Source organism: Micromys minutus (genome assembly GCF_963924665.1).
Source record: "Micromys minutus genome assembly, chromosome: 8".
In the NCBI taxonomy this organism is placed as follows: domain Eukaryota; kingdom Metazoa; phylum Chordata; class Mammalia; order Rodentia; family Muridae; genus Micromys; species Micromys minutus.
This window is the reverse complement of record NC_137977.1, coordinates 965296-991347: the sequence shown is the minus strand read 5'-3', so window position 1 is coordinate 991347 and position 26052 is coordinate 965296. Positions and strand designations below refer to the sequence as shown.

Below are 26052 nucleotides of genomic sequence, written 5' to 3'. Positions count from 1 at the left end.
CTGTTTTCTGAGTACTCTGCTGTATAAAGTGTGCTTTTCTCCGGTTCATGTCCAGTCCCCCCACCCCAGGCAGCATGGATGACTTTCTCCCACAGATAAATGAGAGCACTATGAAAGCAGACTCTCCAGTCCCAGTCAGCGTTTCTCATGTATGTCTACTGTCATTTTACCAGAGATCAAACTCAGTACTAACAATGTTTGGGACTTCAATGTGCAGACAGGATGCTCTTCTGGTCAGTGTGCAAATGGCATGCCTTCTCCAACAAGGCCACACCTCCTAATCCTTCCCAAACAGTCCAACTGGGGACCAGGCATTCAAATATATGAGCCTGGGGTGGAAATGGGGGTTCTCATCCAAACTACTACAGTCTCCATCTTCTGAGGGAGTCATCCTTACTTAACATAGCCCCAATCGATGCCCAACTTCAGTTTTCTTTGTCCATCCAATTTGTTTTGTCTAAAGCAGAGTCTAAGGCTGGCCTCAAACTTGTAGCAATCCTCCTGCCTCACTCCATGCCTCTGCCAGGATTAAAGGTATGTGCAGGCACAATCCAATCCAGAGTTTTAACTTCTAACTTGCTTTCTGTTGTTGTTTGGAGACAGGGTCTATGTATTCTTGGCTGGCCTGGAATTCATTAAATATACTAGGTTGGTCTCAAACTCACAGAGATCTGTCTGCCTCTACCTCCTAAGAACTAGACTCTGTTTCTTTATATCAAGGGAACTAGTAATAAATTATCTTATTGAAACAGAAATGCTCTCCAATCATACTTGCATGGCTAATTTATTTTTATAGCTATATATAATCTCCACGGTCAATAAAATAAGGCAAAATATTCCTATTATATACATATACACATTTTACTGGCTTACTTATCAAACTAATATCTCCTACAACATCCAGCTATATAAAAAAAAGTCCTGACCTCACAAAATGGAAAAAAAAAACTTATGTGTAAACTACACTGCTAGTATTACTCAAAATAAAAATCATGTGTGCATTTGTGTGTGTGTTTAAAACAGCACTGCTTACTTCACTATAGAAAGGGAGTCTTGATGGCAGGACATTAAAATAAGGATTAAGAATTAACCACACAATGAACCAATTTTAAAATGATCTCTTCATTTTTAATTTCTTGAAAGGCAAGTTTCATAGCACACTCCAAGCAATGGTTTGAGAAAGAATATGTCAAGAAAGCAAACAAAGTTTTAAATGATTATTTCAAATGAGTTTTCTGGAATTTCTGTCCAGCCAATAATTAGTCATCATTTAAATCTTTGTGTGGAGTAGCAAACATCTCAGAAGTGGGATGAGTCACCTAAATTCACACTCCTCTGAAACGCAATTAAAAGCAATATAACAGAAACAAAAATAAATAGTCTAGAAAGAACATATTTGGCAATTGAAAATGTTAAAAATTTTCAAATATAAATTACATTTACTCTTTATAACCAGACAGAAAGCTAGGCTGTGTAGTGGATCCAATGTGACTCCTGGAACTGGGGTAATGAGGTGAGATCCAGCAGCCACTGGTCTTTGAACAGTGGCCGCCTTCTCAAGCTGAATCCAGCCAGGATGAAGGCGGGCAATGAGGCCAGACAGATCAGTTAGTTGGTTAATTCGTTAAGTGAGTAGTTCAGGCTTTGTCTTCCACTTATTTGACAGCTACTGTTACTTTGTTCTATCTCTCCAAATGATTAACAATCGATATGTGAACAGCTTTAGGGAAATGTGAACTGAAATGCTTCATTGCCTTCTTAAAATGTATCAGATACGATTCTTACATTCTGCCCTTCCAGATACTTTGAATTTTCATTATAAATGTAGATGAGTTACATCCAACCATTTAACCTAAATGAAGAGAACCTGAAAGTTAGATGTTAAAATTTAGTTAAGAAATGCTTCTGTATTTATCTTTCAGAAACCTGTTATCTTTCCTGGGTATGGGATTGAGTGTACAATTCCATACATCCACGATGCACCAACAGAAGGTACACCGTTCATGTCTATTCCACCGTCCACTCTGAAACAAAACGGCCATTTCTCACAGCCACTGGGGTCCCCAGGCTGAGAAGGGCTGATCTAGAATGATAGCAATCACTCAAAGATGCAAAGGGAAAGCAAGAGGCAAGTGAAGTGGGACACAGTGCAGCCACCCACCTCCCACGTGAAACACTGCCTATGTGAAAATCCTCATCAAGACATTCCAGATCATGAGTTGTGTAAGATCCAGACTCCTCTGTCTACACATCTGTGCCTGTTAAAGAATTTATTATCCTTTTTGTAAGATGAGAGGTAGTGACATTTTATTCTTTCAATGCCGACTTAAAAATTGCACACATCTGGCACGTGGGTCACAAGTGAGAAGCCCAGAAGCAGCACTGTCCACTCCTGCTCTGGTATGTCAGGTCACCCACACTCGCCGGCTATGGTAGCTGGCCGTCACTGCTGCACTATTCTGCATACAGCGCAGGTGGACTTCCATCATCCTTCAGAAACGAGGCTGCTTTCCTTCCATTCTTCTGAACGTGATCTTCATTCATTTTCTCCAGAGCTTCTATCTACAGAACCAATCATGCAATCCACTCGTCAAGTTTTGACTTTTTATCAACATACCTGACCAAGGTGGTATTTTTCCTCGCCAGCCCCTGGCCATTACTAATGATTCTGGCTTTGAATTAGAATCAATCTCTCCCCGCCCCGTCTGTCTGCATGTGGCATGTGTCCATGCTGAGTATCTGTATGGAGTCAGAAACAAGAGACTCTTGACTACTCTCTGCATTGTGGGTAAAATTAAAAAGACATCCTCTATGTAGCTCTCGATAGTCTGCAACCCTCCATGTAGATCAGGCTGGCTCAAGGTCACAAAGATCTGCCAGCCTCTGGGACTAAAGGCTGTACCACCTGTTGCTTTTACATTTTAGCTTTTGTCCAATACCTAAGGCATCAAAAGATCTCTGAAGAAACCTGGCTTTCTGCCTCTTTGTTCCCATAGCTCTCATACTACCGTGAAGGAATCCATCTCTGTGGCTACTTGTAGCTTTCTACCTTCTGTTAAGGGCAGGTAGGTTCCATGAGCTCCTGTCTGTACCTCACCCAGAGTGTTCCTTAGTCAACTTCCTCATTCTTCAGATGGAGAAAAGAAACTAAGCTGGAAATGTGTTGTTACCCAACAAGTAGAACATGCTGCCCATAAACTCAGAGATCTTCGTCTCTGCCTCCTGATTGCTGGGATTGAAGACATGGGCCATGCCCAGTGTTCTATTACTTTAAGCAAACTGTCAACTCTGAAAAAGTGTTTTGGTGTGTGGAGAGAAGGTGTGGAGGGTGTAAGGTTTGATGGGAGCTCCAGCAGCTCCCCAGCACCAAGACACAAAGCTGTGCACCACCCACCTCAGCTAAGAAATCAGCTTCGTTGTCTGCAGAGATGTTCAGGCCAGAAACAGCATTGAACAGCTCCCGTTCATTAAGGGCTTCCTTTACTCCTCCTTTCTGGAAGAACTAGCAATGGCACACAAGTGGTCAGACACCAGGAAGTTCTCACAGAACAGCATGCACCAGGCACCAGTAAACTCCACCATTTTGCAGGAATTAGGTTAAGAGGCCCAAGTTCTACTTGATATTGTCTATCTTTAGCACCTGCTCTGCTCTCTGGTCTCTCTTCTTCACTTATAAATGTGGTGCCCTGTGTACAATTACTTTTGCATCGTACAGACATGCTATATTCACTAAATCCATGAATTGTCATTTTAAGCAGCCCACAGGTTACCTCCAGAACAAGATCTTTCTCTCACTTGCTGCTAGCAAGTCCTTTCCCTTAGAATTGGAAGTGAGAATGAATAGGCACTGCTCCTCCTCCTCATAAAGGACGTGGTAGAAAGCAGCAGGCTTACCATGTTCCACCGTTAGTTTATGCACCATGTATGCACCATGTATCACTGTGTAAACAGCAGGAGCCAAAACAAAACCACAGTCTCTTAGAAACAAGCCAAGTGAGTCACAGACTCAAGAGTCCATGAATAAATTCTGAAAATGTCTCCGTTATCTCATCTGCAAGGTAGCTGGTATCCCCCTTCCTTAAATTTCTACAAATATGGTTCTCTTAGAAGTGAGGAAAGTATTTGAACATTTAGGTCCTTCAAACGAAATTGCTTTTCACACCTACCTGTGAAACATTCCTACAGTCACGGAATAAGAACTCCAGGCCATGAGGATGGGTTGGTTCTACCGACTGACTGACGTCAATCAGCCAGACCTAGCAAACATAAAGCACAGATTGATGCGTTTACATTCAGTAATTTACATCAGGAAATGTGACATGGAAATTAACTAGATGTGCCACTTACCGTTCCTGCATGCCATAGCATGTTATACTCGCTGAGGTCAGCGTGCACAAGGGCGCAGTCCTTATATAACTGCTGCATCAGCTGTGAGAGAGGAGGAAGGCACAGTTCTAATTCACCTCCACTAAAGGAATTACGTTTCTGATTAAATACTCCCAGAAAAACAACTTAAACTTACTTCCTTATTTGTCACAGTAATGAACTGGACCCAAGGACGGGCACACAAATGCTCTACAACTGAGTCACAGCCTCACCCAAACCCTTCCTTCCTCCTTGTTGCCATTAGTGTGGCTTCGGAGGATGAGGAATAGCATGGCACTCCAGAGAATCACTAAGTGACACTGTGCTTTCTTGCTGGGCCAACAAAATCAGTCCATGGGTCAGAGTCCAAGAGCATCTGCTGCCCCAGCAGGGCACCAAGAGCTGTAAGAGCTCTTGTGTCTCCCTAAGACCTCCTGGAGCTCATACATGTGAAAACATTTCCTGCAGTGGTGATAAAACAGGAAAAGAGAGGTTCTTCTTTGTAAGCCAGTGTCTGGGTAGATGAATAGATGGGTCTTGAGCTGGGATTTGCAGTGTGTGGCACATGTGGCTAACAGCCTTTCTAAATTAAGGAGCATCATACATTGAACACAGTGATAACCCCAAACCTTATACTTGAAACCACTGTTTGATCCCCTGATAGAACCAAACAACAAAAGCTGATGACTTTGTCTCTTCTCCAGTTGCCCAAAGCTTCCAGAAAAGGGTTGTTTGGTTTTTCTTTGTTTGCTATTCTTTTGGCAGTAGAAGGTGGTTTACCCCTTAATTGTATACGTGCTCATGCATGTGTAAATGTGCATGCAAGTGGAAGCAGGAAGTCCATGTCTGGTGTCTTCCTCTTTTACTCTCCGCTTTAGTCCTTGAGACAAGGTCTCTCTCTCCCTATAATCCTGGAGCTCATGGATTCAGCTAGAGTAGCTGGCCAGCAAGGCCCTGGTATCCTCCTGTTTCCTCCCAGAGCTGAGATTGCAGGCACACACCAGGCTTTTTAGAGGAATACTAGGAGTACAAACTCAGCCCTGGGCTTGCAAAGAAGTATACCGGCTTTAAGTCCATTCCCTGCCCCTACATTTCCTGTTTGCATAAGAGCCCAGAAGCACTGGAATGAAACCAAGGCTGTGGATAGCTGCACCACTGAAGCCCAGGCCCCTCAATCATGTCTTAACAAATGACTTGGGTAGTGTTTTTATATTCACAACAGCACCACAAAGGTTCCATGCACACTGTAAGTCTCACAGTGTTCACTGAACACTGCAGAGGAACAATGACATCATTAGGGATGTTCCCTTAAGCAGAAGGCCTCAAACTTAACTCAGTTATGATCCCAACACTCCTGACATGGGCTTTCCAGTGCAAGCATCTAACACGGCTACTGTCACTCCAGACCTCAGTTGTCATGGTCCTCCTGCTGTAAGAATGTCAGTCTGCTTCCTCAATTCCCAACAGTAGCCATAGGCCCTTTCTTTACTGTTAAGGAACTTCTAAGAACTCAGACACAGAAGGATTCCATCTACTAAGCTTGACTGAAGGAAGTTCAGTGAAAAGTTGTTTCATATTTTGAGTCAGCAGTGCTAAGAATGAAGCCTGCCCTTGCTCCATGAATGTTGTCTAAAGTCATTCAACACACAAAACACAAAAGCAATTCTTTTTGTTGAGATAGGGCGTCACTAAGGAGGTCAAGCTGGCCTTGAGTTTGAGATCCTTCAGCTTTAGCCGCCCAAGTTGTAGTGTTACAGACAGGCAGCTTTCATTTAAGGGATTAGTTCTTTTACTCTGTATGTATGCGCATCAGACCCCCTCAATCAGAATTCCAGGTGGCTGTGGACCAGGTGACATGGGGCCTGGCAACAAGAGCAGTGAAGTGCTCTTACTTAATCACTAAGTCAACTGTACCTTCCTACCTCCCTTTCAGACAGTGCCTTACTACATAGTCTACTTGTCTAAAACTTGATATGGAGACAAGGCTGACTGAAACTTGTGGCTAGCCTCCCAAGCAGCTGGGACTATAGCACCGCACTCACAAGGCAGGGCCCACATGCCGCAGAGGCTACTTACAGTCACAGTCTGATAGTAGGCATCCTGCATCTCTTCATTACTGAGCTTTGCTTCTTTTAACTTAGGGGCTGGAACTTGATCATGGCCAATGAAAGACATAACTAAAATGTGCTTCTTAAGCAGTACAACAGTTGGACAAGGAATTCCAGCCTTCTGCATTCTGTACAGAAAGAAATAATTAAGAATATAAAGATCAGAAGGAAACAACATGCATTAATTCAACAAGCACCTAAGTAGGGGCTGCATTGAGCTGATATTATGTTCTGCACAGGAGATGTGGAAACGAAAGGAAGGAAAGGCACAGGCCCTGCAGGGACATTCAACAGTGCAGTGGCATCATGGGAAGGTAGGCATAGGTGCAGTGGGTGCCCTGTATGCACTGTGATTCTCCAGAAGGAACGTCTAACAGAGAACTTTCATACATATGACAGCATGTCTCCCTATCAATGAAACAGGAAAATGGCTTTTCATTTCCAAAGTAAGAATTCCGGTTGTTTTTCAAACAAAAAGCTGCACGAAGCACTAGAAATCCAGAGCCTTTTGCTACTTCTGTAAATCAGCTTAAAAGACAGCATGGATCTCGGCTGGCTAGCAGTCCTGGTAGAAAGGGCAATTTCCAAGGTCACCTGTGGCAGATGGTTTCTTTACCTTGTAAGATTGTGCATCTCTTTCTCCGCCCACATCCGGATGATCTTACGTGGATTTAGTTTACTGAAGCGGTCTTTAAACCTGAAATCATCTTTAATGTATTTGTCCCGATTCTTAAACTCATTGAGGGTTGTTTTAAATACCTTGATGGCACATTCTGGTGGTATGACTTTGCCATCTTCCTTTTCATCCTCCAGGCTAAAGGGAAGAAGAACTAAGTCAGTATAGGTCACCAGTGCACGGTAAGAATGTCCCATCCAAGTATGCCTACTTTGTTTCCAGGTACCAGCCACTGTCTTGTCTTTTTAATTTAATACCTACAAGTATTGTATCTTAATAAAATGTTAGGTTTTTACAGGGTTCTAATATGTTTCCTAGAATAGCCTGGAAAATCCTAGACCCAAATGATTCTCCTGGCTCAGTTCTCCAGGACTCGGAACTATGGACACACACTATTGCAAATAGTTGTTTTTGTTTCTTTTAATGTAAGTATAGTTTCATGACTATAGTTGCAAGCTTGACAAGTAACAGGAAAGCATACTTCTTAAACCAAACCACTCAACAAAATCAACACAGAGAAAACCCTCTTAAAACTAATTCCTTCCTTGGCAGCTGTGGAAGGGTAAGTAAAGGTGTGAGCACATGAAGAGGCAAGAAGAGAGAAGCAGAGTGTGAATGGACGCCAGGAAGAGCCAACAAGGACGTGCAGGTGAACAGAGCCAGGTCAAGGGGAGGGCCCGAACAATGTTCACAAGAGACTTGGGCCCTGTCTGAGCGAACAGTACAGTGAAGTCCTGGCAGGAGAGGAAGTCACAGATGCGGGTGAGTGACAGGGTGAGGAGGAGACAGGCTGCAAAGAGCTGGGACATTTCTCCAGAGGCAGCAGCCATCACGAGGGCTTATTGACCAGCATGTTAGAGTAGGAAGATCGAGGCAGAGGCAGGGCTGACCCAAGAGGTGTGGATCACAGTGGTAACTGGGAAGAAAAGAAACTGGGCGAAAGAAACTACAGCAACATTTGCTTCTAAAGACCTGCAGGCATGCTAAGCTGGAAGAAAAGTGCTTCTAGAAGACAGCATCTGAACTCGGCCAGCAAGCTCTGTGTATTACACTCTCCTGGCTACTTTTCTATTCAGCCCCAAAAGTTCAGAGTCCTTCAGCAGGTTCTGTGGCACCCCATCCTTTGTGTGACATCTAAGGCCTTCATGTCCTCTCTATGGAGAGCACTTAGCTTCCCATACCTGATCTGGTTTTCTCTAGAATGTCAGGTCCCTTGATTCAGCCCACTATTGCTTTCCTTGGATGTCCAGCAACTTTCCATGCCAAGAACAATGGTACCTTCCTAGTTCTATTGTCCCTTAGGCTCTCATCTCAGGAAACAACACCAACATTGGCTATGCTGGCTAAGAATACCCCATGTCAGCCCAACAGACTGCTGGTTAGACTTTCCCACCGCAACTTCCTGTTCCTTACCATCGAGACTAAAGCAACACAATAGTTCATCTAGACTGCCATGAAGACTTTCCACTGTAATCGTGACTGCATCCAGGACTCTCCATGCTGTGTAAGTACTGAACTACATCCACAGCCAAGACTTTTTCTTTTTTACTATTATTCATTTTCCTTCTAGCAGCCCAAGTCATCTTTTGAAGATAAAATTCCCATCTTTGGCTCCCACTGTGCTTAAATAGAAGACTCCTTGCAGGTGCTGGCTCCTCCTGCTTCCTAGACTGCTCTCTCTAGCCTGCAGTGTGGTGCAGCCTGACCTTCCACGTACATCGCGGATGCCCTTCCTGCTCCCCTCACCAAAGCCACGGCATTGCCCCACTGAAGCCGTGTACAGCACACACCCGGTGTTGTCTACACACTGACAACCCTGAAGGCAGAGGTGATGGGACTGCGCTGTGTTACAACAGGGACTTGAGCACTAAGAACACCAAGAAACTGCTCAAACATTGGCAAGTGGATGAGGCAGTTTTCAGGAAGACATGAGAGACTTTACAAAGAAATGTCCCCAGTACCCTAAATGTTATAGACAGACGAGGCTGACTTAAAATGAGCTTCCTGTCATTGGGCACTTTACCCAGAGTGAACAAAACCTGATTTTCAAAACAATCAGTGATACAGAGTTCAATTTAAATAATTCATTTCAATATTCTCCTAGCAAAACACATCCATGTACTTTAGACAAATCACATATCCCTCTGCTAATTTTATGATCTTTGTTTTTTGAAACAGGGACTCCAATCGCCTAGATGCTTGCCCCACATTTACTGTGTAGCCAAGGATGAGCTCGAAATCCTGTGCCCCTTGCCTCCACTCTGAGTGCTGAGATCATGGGCACCAACTCACCCAGCTCCTCCTCTCCCTTGTACAGGCTTCCTGGTGCTCAAGGAAACTCAACTCACAGGAAGCTGCAGCTATCTACGTGCATCCTGTCTGGCTTCCTATGCCAACTTATGGACCTTAACCACATCTACTGTGTTTATATCATGTTATTCCCTGTATCTCTTAACATTTACTGTCAGGTAAAAGAATAAATCTGTTTAGCACAAATATCAACAGAGCTGAAGCTTTGACTATAAGCCTAAGGCAACTACTGTCACAGTGCTTCATTTCTAGTGACACTGATCTTGGTTGTTAACTTCACTGTATTTGTAACCAACTAAAGCCCAAGCAGCTGGCATGCTATGGGGAATAATTCTCTTCCTCCTCCTTTTTTTTAATTTATTTTTTGGCCAAGACAGGGTCTCGAGCAATGTAGCCCTGGCTCAAACTCACAGAGCTCTTCCTGCCTCTGCCTCCCAATTGCTGGTAAAGGTATGTGCCACCACCACCTGGCTGAGGGATTACTCTTGATCAGATCTTGGGTAAGAAGATCCACCCTAAATCTGTTCCAGCCCACATAAAAGGGAAAGGAAGGCCTACTTGCATTCACTTCTGCTGGCGTGAGAACTTATTTCTTCATGATTCCAATGCAGACTGAAGACCTGCAGCTCCCTAGGAATTCCCGGGGGCTCCAGGGACATCCAGTCTCCTGACCGAGCAACTATCAGATTCCTGGCCTTTCTATCTATCAGGAGGCATCCACTGTTGGTCTATCAGACCACAGTTTGTGAGACACTGTAATAAGTCACCCCCTTTGACTTATATACATATGTATGTATATGCAAGCCTATCACTGATGTTTTTAAAGAGCTCTGACTAAGCCAAGTGTGGTGACCCACAGCTTTAATCCTGATACCTGAAGGCAGGAGGATCTCTGTGAGCTCGAGACCAGCCTAGTGCACAAAGCAAGTCCAGGACAGGCAAGGCTGGCTACACTGAGAAACCCTGTCTCGAAAACAAACAATAATAATAATCTGACCAATATACATACGGAAATACCTATGTGGATATGCAGCTGCAGATGTACTTCAACTAGCATTTGGCTATCAACATTGGGTTTTTTGCCTACTTTAAAAAGAAAGTTGAGGTCTGAGTGACTTTTTCATGGCCTCTCCCTGAATGTGTCTGGCAAGGATCTTGCTTGTGTCTCTTCCTCCTCTACGGTGTCTTCCCGTGTATAACTGTGTGCCTTTTCACTGTTCACCACTGTTCCTGCTGCAGTGACCTGTTATGGCAGTCTGCCTGACGGCTGTGGTGACACACGGGCCATACGCACTTTTCCTTTTATCTACGAGTCTGTGGTAGTGAAGGTCAGCAGACAACAAGGGCGGTGGCCCTTGCCTTCCACTTTGGGGCAGCCTTGCTGCCTGTGCCAGGCAAGCTGACCTGTCAGCTTCCAGGGCCCCTGCTGTCTCTAGCTCCACCCTGCCACAGCTGCACAGGGAACTCCAGCCCTCACACGGCACAACAAGCACTTTACCCTCTGAGCCAACTCTCCAGTCCCAAGAAAATAGACTGTTAATTCAAAACAAAAAACCAAAGGGAAAACCCATAAAACCCCAAGAAACATTATTACACTAGCCAGCTCAGAATTTGAAAGGGAGCAAAAGCAGCTTTCATTTCAGTGAAGCCTTCCACTAGCTATTTAACAAAGGAAAGTCAAGTCCACAGTGACGTGTCCAGGGTAGCCTGTGAAAGCGCAGCTGCACTCAAGGGTCAGTTAGCGTAGCGGGCAGCAGTTGGAGAGACTCAGCCCTTAGGAGCACTTGCTGTGCTTCCCGTTCCAGAGGACACCCACACAGGACACTCACAAACCCCTGCAGCTCCAGCTCCAGGGCCAATGCCATCCAGTCTGTTACTGTCACTGGTACATGTTTGCACACAGTTGCACAAACATAAGTCAAAAGAAGGAACGGTACATCTAGAATACAGAAAGTTCTTCTAATACCTAAGTCCTTAAGGTGTGTTAAGGGGGGAAGACCACTGCATCAGATGAGAAGAAACAAACCTACACAAACTCCTGAAACATTGGACTCAAAACTGACAGTTATGGAAAAACCTTAAGTGAGTTCAGATGAAGACTGCTTCTGACACTTCATGGTCAAGTTTTAGTCATGGACAATCTCTTGCTTTACAGTAATTTGCACATTAAGTCATATGTGTCTTATTTCAAGGAAGCCTGTGTTGAAATGTATAAGGAAGAAATAAGTGTTTATGAAGATTAATACCAGCAATTACATCGAGCTCCGCAAAAACCCGTATTGAGTAAGTCTGTTCCAGATCAGTGGTTGAAAGAGGCAAGCGGGCTGGAGAGGTGGCTCAGCAGTTAAGAGCACTGGCTGCTCTTCCAAGGTCCCGAGTTCAATTCCCAGCAACCACACGGTGACTCACAACCACCTGTAATGGGATCTAATGCCCTTCTCCAGTGTGTCTGAAGATACTGAGAGTGTGCTCACATAAAATAATAAATAAGTAAATCTTTTAAAAAAAAGAAAGAAAGAAAGAAAGAGGCAAGCCCTCTCCCCCACACACCTCCTTCCCTTTTGGTTGTTTTGGTTTGGACCTGGGATTGGACCCGGGCCTTCTGTGCACTAAGCATGTGCTCTACCTCGGAGCCACACACCCAGGCCCAGCGCTGCCTTCGCTCCTCTTCTTTAGAACCCAACAATCCAATTCAATATGATGTTTGTGCATTATGGAGGTGTGTAAAGAGAAACAATTAAGGAAACTAAAGGCAAAGACTTGATTAATAGGCATTTGAATGGTTATAAGTACAAAATAAAAGTAATGTGTAATCTTTCTACAGTAACGCCTTCTAAATGACTTTACTTGCTATGCAGAATTAAGTTTGAATAATATATATCCACCAGTCCTGAGGAGAAAGGTGTTTTCACACCATGGCACTATTTTGTTTTTTCATTTACCTCCCTCCATATGCATGAAAGACAACAGATTCCTTTCCTGTACTAATACAGCCAGTGATTGTCTCCAACATTCCAGAGTTGACCATTTTATACATAAGTAAGCGTGTCTTAGGATCAACTGCTTTTTCCTGTAAGAGATAAAGGTCTATAAGTGAAAATGGTCACCATGAAAGAATCTTTAAAGGCATATGCAAAGCAGGCTCTCGTTAGAGCTCGGTCATGATGATGCACTTCTTTCCTCGGAGGCCCCCGGATTCCAGCCCCAGTGTCATGAGGCTGAAGACATGGGTTTGGTGACCGTCCCAAATCTGGACCATAGAGCCACTGCTTCTGTGGCAGACCTCCATCAAGGGTCAGAGCTTCTCAAGGAATAGCCCCAAAGGGACTTCAAGTGCTGGCAGCAGAGCTATAGTAACTCATGTCCAAAGGTAAGGACAGCCAATTAAGGACAATCCTAGATGGTAGAGCACAGAGTAGGTGAGACAGAGTGTGTCTGAGTGTGGACATAGGCGCTGAATGTGTGCAAGGACTCCGGCCCACCCATATCCTGCCTGGAAGTGTCTGAAAATGACCACTCATCTGCTGTGCTTCCTCCACACTGACCTCAGGGAGAAACTAGCTCATTCTCCTTCAGTTCACCATGGGCCTCGACTGTGGGAAACTCTGAGGTATTGGGAAAACTAGCCTCCTGAAGAGCATGTGCTCCGACCAAGGGCTTCCCCCTCATTCTCAGCAGCACTGCCGGCTTCCGTGCTCTGGCTCCCCACTTTATGGAAGATGATATGGGTCTGGAAAGGAATCTCTTCAAGGAAAGAAAAACCTTGAGTCCTGCACTTTACGCTATCCTCACCCACTCCTCCCCGTCCTCCCAGGTAGAGCACTAAAGTAGACAAGGTTCAGAGACAATGACAGCTCCCAGGTAGCACCATGCATGGTTCCAGTCTTAGAGGCCACAGATACAGTTCAGAACTCCTGTCCATTGTAACATTCCCTTTGGCCTCCAGTAATTCCCAATTTTGTCCCAAGATAAACAAGTAGCCCCAAAGGAGAAAACAGAGTGGGAGCATAGCCATAGCTCCCCTGCAGAGACAGAACCTGAGAAGGGGCTAGAGAAGTGGGGGTCATATTACCTGCTGTCTCCTATGGCAGCAAAGTGCTGCTCCCCAGCCCCCACATCATAAGCCAAGATTACAACCAATATGGACTGAGGCAGTGAATGCAGGTGGTTAAGTGGTACAGTTGGGATGCCGTCAGGAGTGTACTCTAGACTGAATGTATACCAGGTCCTCCCTTCCCTAACCTCTGGCCTTTCTCCACTGTCCTGCAGTATTTTCTCTACCTAAGGAGGCACCCTCTGCTGGGGACCCAGGTCTCTCTTCTACTTTCATACACCACCTCTGCAGATATTCTGAGGCTATAAAACAACAGCTTCTCCCTTCCAATCCTGAGCTAGTATCAACCTTGTGACATCTTTCCCTGTGTACCTTATTTGGGCCCCTACTACAGAGCCTTGAAATGAGGCTCTTTGACTATAACTTCTACATTCTGCCCTTAAAAAAGAAACTGAAAGTTAAATCAAAATCCAAACACTGGCTTAATAAAAGTCTTATTTTACCAACTTTAACCAAGTTTAAATATCTCTTGTTAGTCTTATAGATTTTTAAAATTCTTTTTATTTATGTGTGCATGTGCTAGGGCAGTTTTGAGCTGTCTGACATGAGCACTAGTAATGGAATGCTGAGCCTCTACAAGAACAATACGTGTTCTTCACATTACACCGAGACATCTCTCTGGCCGTCTTATGGCTTTTGAAATGTTTAGTAAGTCCACTTCTTGCCAGAATATTACATATTATCCTCACTGATATAAAAAGATTAGTGTTCTAAAGAGTAGTAATTTTATTTTCAAAATAGATATATTCATTAATGTAAAACACCAGAGACTATTAAGTTACAAGTGTCAGTGTAATAGGCAAAACCACTTTTTTTTTTAAACCTAGAACATCTGGGCTGGAGAGATGTGTGGGCAATAAGAGCACTGGCTGCTCTTCCAATGGACCTGAGTTCAATTCCCAGCACCCACATGTCAGTTCATAACTGTCTGTAACTCCAGTCCCAGGGAACCCAAGGGTACCATGCACCCATGTGGTACACAGATGAAATACCCATCAATATGAAATAAAACAGATCTTTAAACATCTGGAACACCCAACTAAATGCACAGGGTTTGCTCTAAATTATTGTCATTAAAAGAAAACGTTTTTAGGGGGAAAACTTTATTCTAATTAATTCACAAATATTATCATTCAGATGGCTTAAGGAGGCTGCATATAACCACTTATTCTACTATAAATCCTGTCATCTCAGTGAACTTCTGTAAGGAGATAGCATTCTGAAGCAGTAAGATTATTACTAAATAAATCACAGGGTGTATTAACACATAGCATTAGTCCCAGCACTTGGGAGGCTAGAGGCATTTGTATCTCTGAATTCAAGGCCAGCCTGCTCTACAAAGCAAGTTCTAGGACAGCCAGGGTTCAATTCAGTTTACACATTATACTTTCATGACCAGTTTTCAAACATTTCTTCAACTGCATTAATCCAGAGAGCAACTAATGTCACTTTTTTTTTTTTTTTTTTTTTTTTTTTGATAAGATATCACTAGTCCAGGCTGACCAGGAAATCACTGTGAAGCCCAGGCTACCCTCAAACTCATGGCAATACTGCTGTGTCAGCCTCAAACTTCAACATGCTGGAATTATAGGCACGAGCCACCTGAACTCAATTTGAACTCCCTGACCATAATAGTCCCTGGCAGGCAGACCAGACACTTTAACATTACCAGGAGTTAACCTCATACAGGTTTTGGACATGTTAAAACTTGTTGAATCTTATGAACTCAAGGGTCACCAACTGTTTCTGCTAAGCCAGATAGGTTCCTTAAGGGTTCTGGTAGGTGATGTCAGGGTTTAAAGGCTGAACATTACTACCTCCACTGAAGTCTCTGATGACCCCTGCCCAATGCATGTTTAACAGCCACATCACCAGCTACAGTGGCTACACCTGGGCCATTGCATCTGGCTCCTGGGGTGCAACAGCAGGTGAGCCAGCTGCAGATGATGGTCACTGCTGAAGGCTACCCTGGGTCCACACAGAAAGAGGCCTTCACCTTCTGCACCAAATCCCCAGAGCCTGGCAGCACTGCTTCTAGATACTGAAAACTCCTTAATGCGTGTTTCAAATAACTGATCAACTAAACTTTCCATCAGAAAACGCGCAAAGTGACATCAGTTGGGCAGCATTGGTTTGGAAAGCCAATTGGGTAATCGTCAAGTTTGGTTTTGTTCTTTTTCCCTCAAACACTGTTTGTAATATGAATTTTCAACCAAAGCGAGGGAGATGCTAAGAATGCTTACAGCAGTGGAATGTTCCTTCTTCTCATGGAGACGAGCACTTCGACGCTCTTCCGAGTAGGCGTGTTGTTTTAGAGCATTAAAAACGTGGTTGGATAGTTTTAAATCCATTCCAATTCCATCCCCTACCTGAAAACCAGGTGCAAACTGAGAAAGAAAAGTCAGGAGTTAATGTTGGAAACAGTGACAAGTTAGTTGTACAGCAGATTTCAGATTCAAGAGATGACCTTATGCACAAACCCACAGGCCCCGGGGGCAGGGATCTCAGACACAGAGGAGCAGCACCAAAGAAACTGCAGCCCAAAGGAAGGCACAACCCTTATTTTTATGCCAAAGAACACAATGTTATAAAGTCTACACTAAACCTTAACAAAAAAAAATACAATTTCCTAAGTTCTTTTCGAAGACTAAGTTGTTCCAGTAAACTGTAAACCATGGCAGGGAGAGTGCACTCTGGCAGCTGCTAGGCACCCTATGGATATGTAAATTTGAAGTGATTACTAGTCCTCAGCAGGGCAGGCAGTCTTCCTTCCCTATCACAAAGTTCCCTATCAGCATTCCGGGCAAAATACAATACAACCACACCCAATGAGATATTTACTAGACAAATATTTGTGGGTTAAGGTCTGCATTCTTACTGGCCACGGTATTTATGAAAGAAAATTCTTTAAAAGAGATTTATTTATTTGAGGCAGAAGAAATGACTTCCCAGCTGGGAACACTGTTCTTCCAGAGAACCTGAGTCAGTTCTTAGCACCCATATAAACAGGTTCACAGTAACCTTTAACTCAGTACCAGGGGATCCAATACCCTCCTCCTCAGGCCTCCACAGGCACTGAACACCTGTCTGAGTGTCTGCCCATATGAATGTACCATGTGTGTGCCTGTGCCCATAGAAACCACGAGTATCACACCCTCTGGAACTAGAGTTGAGGATGGTTGTGAGCCGTCATGTGGGTGCTGGGAGACAAACCCAAGTCCTCTGCAAGAGCAAGGAGCACTATAAACTGCTGAGTACCTCTCCAGTACTCAAGACTTTTTGGTTTTAAGATTTATTTGTAACTGTATGTGGGTGCGCACACACTCACACACATGTGTGAATGCACATGGAAATAGAGGCATCAGCAGATCTTCTGGACCTGGAATACACAGAGGGTTATGAGCAGGTGCTGGGAGTCAAACCTGCATCCTCTGGAAGAACAAGTACAAAGATTTCTTCTTCTAGTTCCTTCCCTGTCCCCATTGCTGTGTCCTGTAAAAACACTATTTTGTAAAAAGTAATGCACTAGGGCCTGGAGACATGGCTCGGCAGTTAAGAGCACTGACTGCTCTTCCAGAGGTCCTGAGTTCAGTTCCCAGCAACCACATGGTGGCTCACAACCATCTGTAATGGGATCTGATGCCTTCTGATGTGTCTGAAGACAGTGACACCGTACTCATAGACACAGAATAAATAAATAAATAAATAAATAAATAAACAAATCTTTAAAAACAAATAATGTACTAGAATGTAGTTTCTTTCTTAAAAGACACAGTCTATGTACCCAGGCTAGCCTCAAAATCACCATGAAGCCAAGTATGATTAACTCCTGACTCTCCTTCCCCTACCTCCCTGGTGCTGAATTTCAGGCATAAGCCACCCATGCTCAGCTTTATTACTTAATTTTAGAATCTTGTAAATCAAACTGGCTTTGAAGTTATCATGTGTTCTTTTACAGAAGAACACCGTGTGCTCCTTTACAGACTGGGTTTGGTAGTCATGTGGGGTTCTCTCTTCACACTGGGTTTGGGACTTGTGCTGTCTCTGCACCCTGAGGTGGTGGCCACAGTACAGAGGAGGCACAGAAAGGAGCGTGAGTCTGAGGCCATATGAAATAAATAAAAGAAAGCTTTAGAAATGTGCTGTGCTGTATCCAGAACGCTGCTGGCTGGTTTGTGTTTCTGTGTTCACCATGTATCCCTGGCTGGCTGTAACTCACTATGTACAGCATATAGACTAGAATGCTGCTTTTAAGACTGAGAGGTACACTACCTGTAACTTACATTCTCCATCCTTGCTGTATTCTTTCTTCCGCATACTACTGCGTCATGCTTAGTGGTAATGTCTTTTCCTTTTCCAATGAAACCCTTCTTGGGAGTAGGAACTGGTTTTGCTAAAGGCAATCAAGAAAAGCCAAGAATGTAAGAACAGTAAGTAGTAAAGTCTTGCATTCAGCAAGACACTGGCGACCCTTGACTCTAGTAGAGGGAATGATCAAGTGAGATTCAATGTAACCATGAATCTGAACATGCTCAGAGGAGACAGTCCTCTTCCTACTTCACCCTCCCCACGGGGTGTGGAAGCAAAGGGCACCTGGTCTGTAGGGGTCATCTCGAGTGTCCTGCCAGTCAACCTCGTCCTCAGAGCTGTCACTGTCTTCAAAAGGATGAACTTTCCGATAGTTTTCGAAGGAAATGGAGACTTAAAGGTAAAAATGGTTGCTGTTTATTTAGGAGTGCACATAGGCATTTCCTACCCCCCAGAGGAAACGTCACGATGAAGTCCGTACCTTTGCTATCACCGTTGAACTTCTTCTCTTCACGCCTAAGCTGTGCGTCATATTCTCTGTCAAATTCCATCTGCAGCATCTGAGCCAGCATTAGGTCGCTGGAAGTGTCAGTGTTTTCTCCAGATATGAATGGTCCTTCGGCAACACTGTTCAAAACAAGGTGATACAAGCTGATGTGCTATGCACCAGTTGCTGACTGTGAGAGAAGAAAGCAACTTTGCAATGCTAAAATCCCGCTGAAGACGGGCAAGAATCTACTACCGCCACCATCTTCTGTCCAACCAGCTCCAGCCAACTCTGAGAGCCGCAGTTAGGACTGAGAGCGGGAGTCAGGACTACAGGGTCTGTCAGGAAATCCAGACAGAAACCCAGAAACTGTTGTCTATGATCTAATCAAAGTAGAAAGAAAACTAATGAAGAAACAGACAACAAACACTAGAAAACAATCCTTCAATAGTTCAACTGTTGATTAACAGGGAGAAAACCCAGAGAAACAGTGGTTTGTCTAAGATAATATAAACTCAGAATCGCTTCTCTGAATTGCTTGCGACCAAAAGTACTTATAATTTTGAAGTTTTCAGACCCAAAGTCTGAAGTGACTAATGTCTAAATGTTCTTGATCTAAAATATTACAATGTGAAATACTCTAAAATCTGAACATTTCTGAGTGCTTTACTGAGGGCCACTCGCTCTGACTGAGAATCAGGACGAACCCGGTACAGTGCACTTTCTTTTGCACTGCTGAGCGTGCACTCTTACTCATCTGTGACAGTCCCCAGTCAGACTCTAGAGCTGTGTCACAGCAAGCGCTGTGTGTGGCACATACACAACATCAGGGAAAGCAGCCGCTTCTTCTTCCAACTGCAGCTCTTTCGCCAGCTCTTCACTCATCACCTCGGTCAGTGAACAGGATACTGTGTTTTGAGGGGCAGCCCACGGGCACTGTTCAAACAAAAGAGAAAAATTTTATAATAGCAACTAAATAGTTGAAAACGAGGTTATCTTCTGAGAATTAAACTAGTTAATACTATAAAAATGAGCGATTCCCTATTTACAAATTTCATCTTAAGAGAAAGCGTCTTATTTTGTTAACTGCATTTTGTAACTTGCTTACTCTGTGTACAAGCACCACAATGCAAGTCAGGTCAAAGGACACCCTGTGGGAGTTGAATGTCTCCTACAGCCTGAGTCCCAGGGACTGCACTGAAATCAGACAGCCAGGCCTGGCGACAGGTACCTTTACACGGAGCCATGTGACTACCCCACAGTGTAAATCCCACTGAGGGTAAATGTAAACTGAGGCACACCCGGCCTTTTGGTAGGTGTGTTCTCAAGGTTGAAACAGTACCAGGCTATTACACACAGCATCACCTAGAAGGCAAGAAGTTCAAGTACAACTAACTCCCTTTGTTCCAATCTATTTCTCATCAAACTTTTCTTCTTCTGCTTTAGCTTCCCTAGAATATTCTCTTATGGAATAGATTGTATCAGCAGACATATAACTCACTTCTGTAGCTCCAATGTCTGGGAGTCTGAAGGAAGAGGGTTGCTGTGGGATTGAGACCAGTCTGCCCTACAAAGCAAGGCTGTCTCAGAAAAGAAAAAAATTAGTTTTACCAACGAATACAATTCTAATCCCATTAAAGAGTCATGCCTAATTACAATCTAAGCATAAGGACATGGCTCATTATAAAAGTGCCAATCCTCCTAAAGATGTCTGAGTATATGCTAAAATAGAACCAAGGAGAAGCCACAAAATATGTAATTGGCCAACTTCAGGATCTGAGAACCAGACTTAACGAAGTATGATTACAAAAGAGTAATGTTCCTGAGATTCTTCTTCAGCACTGGCCTCCCTTTGTGACGTCACTGTCTCAGCTTTCCTGAAACAGAGTCTACACCATTTCACACCTTCCTAAAACATCCAATTCATCATTTACTCCTTGTCTTGGTTCCATTTTCCATAACACAGCACTTTTACCAAAATGAAGATTTTACTAGTTACTTTCCCTTAGTTAAATTTTGTGTTACTTTCACTGTCTGAGCTCATCCTTAATGAATGTCTACTACAGAATTAACAAACATCAATATCTACTTTAGCCACAAAACTCTTTAACCAAGGTGAGACAGCAAAGGCACATGAAACTGAGACAAGTAGAGAGAGGAAGCACCCATGCCCAGGTCCAGAGCACTGTGCAGAGAGGGTCAGGACTGACTTGGGCAGGCTGAGGGTGATCAACAATTATTTCACGCCTAAGGAAACCAGAGCAAGTTGTGTCTGGACTTAGCCTAAGACAGAAGTGCACATGGCCCCTTGCACAACCTACAATAACCATTGTAGAGCTGGTGCATCCTCATGGAGGGCTCTACTGAGACAGAACAGAGACTTCTTGAAAGTTGATTGAAGCTCTCTGTAATATGCAGAACATGGTTTTCTTTGGCCTTCTACTCTTTAACTTAGAAATGCTTGGTCTGAGGGATTGGAAAGATGGCTCAGCGGTTGAGAGTAACTGGATGGTCTTCCAGAGGACCCAGGTTCAATTCCCATACCCACATGGGAGATCACAGTTGTCCGTAATTTTATTTCTAGGGGATTCAACACCCTCATATAAACCATACATGCATGTCAAGTAAAATTAATTAAAAGAAGTTCTTGGTCTGATCAATTCCAAAGCCCAAGCTCCAAAAGCAGATGATTGTGTTCTTCCAGTCACAATTCTCACCACAAATATCAATAAATAGCAGCCTCCTGTACCTCCCCTCCCCCCTTGCAGTAGTGGAGACTGAATCCAAGGTCCATTCTAGGTAACTGCCATTCCAGGCAACAGCATGAGCTACATTCCCAGCCCAGATAACATCGCAATAGCTCCTATATTTAAGTCACATTTGAATCATGCCATGACTGAGTTGCTATATTATTTCTTTATTGGTTGGTTGGTCTTGTAAGATCTTAAAGAAACCCAGTTAAATCTCACTTGTGGCTCCTCCCAGCACTTCTCAGCCACGCCCCCTATTCTACCTCTTCAGCCCAATGGCTGGGCTTCCCTTCCCCCAGTTTATAATTCCTATCTAATCCAACCATTGTGGCCATGCACCGTCTTGGTCTATTGGTCTGCTTGCCTCGCCTTTCTCTTGCTTTTCTCTCTTCTTCCCCAAGCATGGCCAAAGCAAATGTGAACCCTTCTAGATGTACTTTCCCTCAGATCTATAATAAACCCCTTCTCTTGGATGAGAAGCTATCTCTTGGATCCTCATTTGAATTAGGTCTGTTTTGTAGTTCTGGTTGTCCTGAATGTGGACCAGGTTCTGCCTCTCACCTGCTGGAATTAAGGGCATGAGCCACTACATCTGGCCATATCACCTCCATTTTAAAGGTTCAGAAACTGAGACAAAAGAAAGCTCCATTAGTGCAGAATCAGCATTAACATTCATCTCAGCTAGGACAGAGCATGCGCTCTCATCCTTAGGACTCAGCTCAGAGCTTCAGACACAGAAACATTCAAGTAATTACTGCACGATATATGCCAAAGAAAGCAATGCAAAGATAACTAAATGTAGTCTGAAGCTGCAGGGGTCTGGTGCCTTTCAGCATCTCAAATTGCTCAAGTTCCTTCCTTCATCCTGCCTATTTCTGAGGCTTGAGGGTCTACAGTCATCACCAGATTCTAAAGACATTAACTATAAACTATTAGCTGACACACTGCTCAGAAGAGCCAACAATGCCAGGCAGGAGTTTTGTTACTTTGAAGTAGCAGTTTCTCTATATTCCAATGATAAGTTCAAAAACACAGACCATAGATACTAACAGCACCTGGAACTGCCCACTCACAGTGATCATGACCTATGCAACCTCACACTCTACAGCTATACTTCCCTATCTATCTCTGCCAACCAGTGTCAACTGGGCCACCTCCCACTGAGGCAACTTCCTGGAGTTAGGTAAGTCACAATTTCAGGCTTCCAGTTTAAAATCCAAATTGAAACATTTAAAAGTAGCTAGTAAAAATCCACAAAATTCTCCAGGGCTCTGTGAGGGATAGCATTGGGGAAGGGAACACTCCACAAATGGCTCATCCTGTTGAAAGGGGCTTGGAAAATTTACCAGAGGCTTCTCCTATGAACTAGCACTAGGGATATACAGTGGCTCCCTTATGAACTAGACTAGGGATATACAGTGGAGAGTCTGCTGTCAGTGCCGAGACTCTTTACTGAGTGGTTAAGAGGCACTGGGACAGAGAGATGGCTTAGCTGATAAGACACCTGTGGTACAAGCGTGTCAACCAAGTTCAACCCCCAGAACCCATGTAAAGCTGGAAGAAGAGAACCAAGTCCACAAAATTGTCTTCCGATTCCCATATGCAAACCATGGCACATGTGCACCACACCTAACATCATACATGTTCACAAGAAACTTTAACGAATTTAAAGTGGCAGTAAACCTAAGACAATGGGAAATGTCCGACTCCTACCCCATCAGTGACTTTTCTGTTCATCAATATATTTACGAATAACATAGAGTTCATGTGAAAAACAGCACCCAATCCTTTCTGAATGCATCTGAGGTGGCTGTCAATATAATCAAACTAATAAATGCCCAGATTCAAATCACTCCTCTGGGTGTATCTGTGAGGGTTTTCCAGAGGCAAGGAGACCATAAGGGTTCTGGTCTGCTTCCTTCCAGACCCTCAGCTCTGACTCCCACGACTCGCTGTCTCATTATGGGCCTAAAAACACAGCCAAGTGACCATGGTCTGAACACGCCTAAACCACGACCCAAATCTTTCACCTTTTAAACGGTTCTCTCAAGTATTAACTATCACTGTATCTGACACACCCACAGCCAGCTTCCTAAATCCTTAAACTTGGAATAGTTCCACCATCTAATCTGTTCAAGTCCCACCACTGAACTCTGTTCCTGCTAGTGCGGGTTGAAGGGAATCAGCCTTCTTTCCTTTGGTTCCAAATGTGTCTGTTCCTACCTTTTCATCCCACAATGTAGAAAGGATTTTACTGAGGTCTATGGAGACAGACTCAGGTCAAATGAAAAATGACAGACACACAGAGGCACACAGTAACAGAAGTTCGGTCCTCCACTTAAAGCAAGTCTAAGATCACAGCTCACAGGAAGATCCTTTTTCTAACCAAATAATCCAGGACACATTGTCAGAGTCAAACATTTCTGGAAAAAGTGATGTGGGTTTGCCCAAAGGGCCAACATCTTGTGCTAGAATTATGCATTCATCATAATTAACATAACTTTTCTTGGAGATACAATATATAGCCAACAGTGGCCGCGAAACTTCACCTCCCACCTGCCCTCAGTCCTCCTACCCGGGATTACAGGTATGCACCATTACTACTGGCAGTTTTTGAGACAAGACCCTCACTAGGCAGCCCAGACTGGCTTTGAACTTCTGATTTTCTTTTCTTGGAACGACAGGCGCACACTGCCATGCCTGGTAATATGTTACAACTAAAGTCCACACCTTATTAACGTTCCCTTAGTCTTCCCCTAATGCCTTTTTCTGATGTAGAACTACATCCAGGACACCACATTAGAGTTGTCATGGCTCCTTAAGCTCCTCTTGGTTCTCAGTTTCTCAGACTCTTTGGTGTCTGCAGAAGTTCCATGGATTCATTTCTACAACTCCCTGTCAGAGGTAGAGGCTTCCCAACCTCTGCTCTGGCTTGACAGTCCCCTGCTGTCTCGGGCTATGGCCTATAACTTTTTGTCTGTAATAGCAGTGTGGCATTCTGTCACTTGTACCCTGGGAGAGCAGGTCACTAGGACTGTGAGGTCAAACAGTTTTCAGCATTACTAAGACATGCTCTGTAACTTTTATCTCTCAAGTATAATAGAGTTTTCCAGAGTTTCCATCAGATCTGATGACATCATCATCCTGTGGGCTGACTGAATGTGTAAGTGCACACTCATGCTAACTCTACTGTATTTATCTCTACTGTGTCCATCTTCAACTACACACACAGACACACACACACACACACACACACACACACAATGGATTTTTCCCAATATACTTCAATCAAAAAAAAAAAATTACAGCAAATACATAGAAGAGTAAGCTCCCCTCTACTGAACTATGCACTGGTGAGTCTTTACAGTGTTAAACAGTCTAAACGGTCCATCCTCAGGGCCTGTGTGTCTCCTCCCCAGGCACTCACTGTGGTTTTCCATGCTTAGAGAGGGAAATGGTTACACCAAGCTGGTTTTGGTAGTCTGTCTACCAAAAACCTTCAAACTCACTTTTGCTAAATGATGACAATGGGACTTTATAGCTCTGATGATACACACGTAGAGAGGGCGACAGGCACTGTTCATCCAGTATTATTTATCTAGGAAGTAAAACATGTTCTCAGGGTCCATGTTTCACTGAAAATTTCCCCCAACTTCTGTGGGTGTTTAGCTGGAGAAATTCAAAGAACCTGACCTCTACTTTTGTCCTTTTATGTATGTTCATCTTGATTGACCTCAGCAAGGTCAGAGCCTCACACACAAATGGATAAAATGACATGAAGATGTAATCATATTTATAGTACATTTGACTCTTCCTACAGGTTTATAAACTTATGAAAACCAACTTAAAAGCTGAGGAGTTGAGCCTGGCAGTGGTGGTGCATGTCTTTGGTCAGAGGCAGGTGGATCTCTGAGTTAGACGCCAGACTCATGCACAGAGCAAGTTCTAGGACAGCCAGGCCAGGACTACATAAAGAAACCCTGTCTCAAAAAACCAACCCTTCCACACCAATCACCCCCAAATCCAAAACTCAACAGTTAATTATCTCTTTTTCTGGATTAAGAAAAAGGCACGGTCCATTATAACTAATAATGAATTAATAAATAAAACAAATTATTCTGTTATCATGCAAACACTATTACGAGGTTTTAGAAGGCTGGATTCCCTTCACGACCTTAAACCTGAAGAATTCAAACCCCATACGAAGCACTATTGCTCTTTTCATCCTAACCAGTATAACACGAAAAAGAGGAGGCTCAAAATCAGACGTGAACACTAAAGAATTGTAGTCTGCCATTCGAGAGGCATGGAGAAACCAAGCCTACGGCAGAACATGAAAATTCATAACCATATTACAGTATTACTGCCCACTTTAGTATAAATAGCTGGTGAGGGGAAGGCGCACGTAGATGTTTATCGTTAAGACTGCAAAAACAAGACATTACCGAATTGGGATAACCGCACTCGTCTGAAAGCGACAGTTTCCTAAGCAATTTTCTGCCCAAGCTTTCTCCGGGTTGGGCTGACCCACTTGGCTAGTGAGAAACAAGAACCAGCTGTGTTCACTCAAACCTCGGCATCCGTGTAGAACAAATGGAGAAGACAAGACTACCCGGGGCGGCCTGAGCGCAGCCGTCAGGGTCCCGCCCCCCAGGCTCGCCCGGCTCACGTCTTCGGGCTTCGGAGACCAGCGTTCGGCGTGAGTTATACCTCCCTTGCCGTGACCACCGCTCACCTTACTGGGTCCCCAAGCTGCTGAGGGCCCGGCCTCCGGTGAAGACACTCCGACCAGATCCATTCGGGGAAGAAGGCAGACGAAAACGGAGCCGAGAGGTGACAGGAGGGAGAGCGGGCTCCGACGAGGACACGGGCCGGGCACGGGCAACCCGCTGCTGGTGCCGGAGATGAGGTGACAGATGGCGGCGGCGGCAGAG

At 44.1% G+C, this 26052-nt stretch overlaps 1 protein-coding gene across 1 annotated transcript; it reads right to left on the bottom strand.

Moving 5' to 3' along the window:
- Positions 1-1114: 1114 nt before the first annotated feature.
- On the bottom strand, positions 1115-26052 carry RIOK3 (RIO kinase 3). Its single transcript, XM_080919839.1, has 13 exons — positions 25854-26052; positions 19189-19304; positions 18363-18508; positions 18167-18274; positions 17857-17966; positions 15817-15960; positions 12402-12529; positions 7090-7287; positions 6442-6601; positions 4348-4428; positions 4167-4256; positions 3395-3502; positions 1115-2562 (listed from the first exon to the last, which is right to left on the bottom strand). Exons 1-13 carry the CDS (start codon positions 25914-25916, stop codon positions 2455-2457), a joined length of 1560 nt encoding a protein of 519 aa, XP_080775965.1. The 5' UTR covers positions 25917-26052; the 3' UTR covers positions 1115-2454.

What these genes read in the sequence shown, in the direction of transcription:
- RIOK3 (XM_080919839.1), bottom strand. Translation starts at nt 25,916, where the DNA reads ATGGATCTGGTCGGAGTGTCTTCACCGGAGGCCGGGCCCTCAGCAGCT. An exon ending in AGATGACCCCTACAGACCAG is followed by an intron (nt 17,967 to 18,166) that starts GTGCCCTTTGCT and finishes GATTGCCTTTAG; the next exon opens with CAAAACCAGTTCCTACTCCC. An exon ending in CCTACTATCAGACTGTGACT is followed by an intron (nt 4,429 to 6,441) that starts GTAAGTAGCCTC and finishes CCTCTCTCACAG; the next exon opens with CTGATGCAGCAGTTATATAA.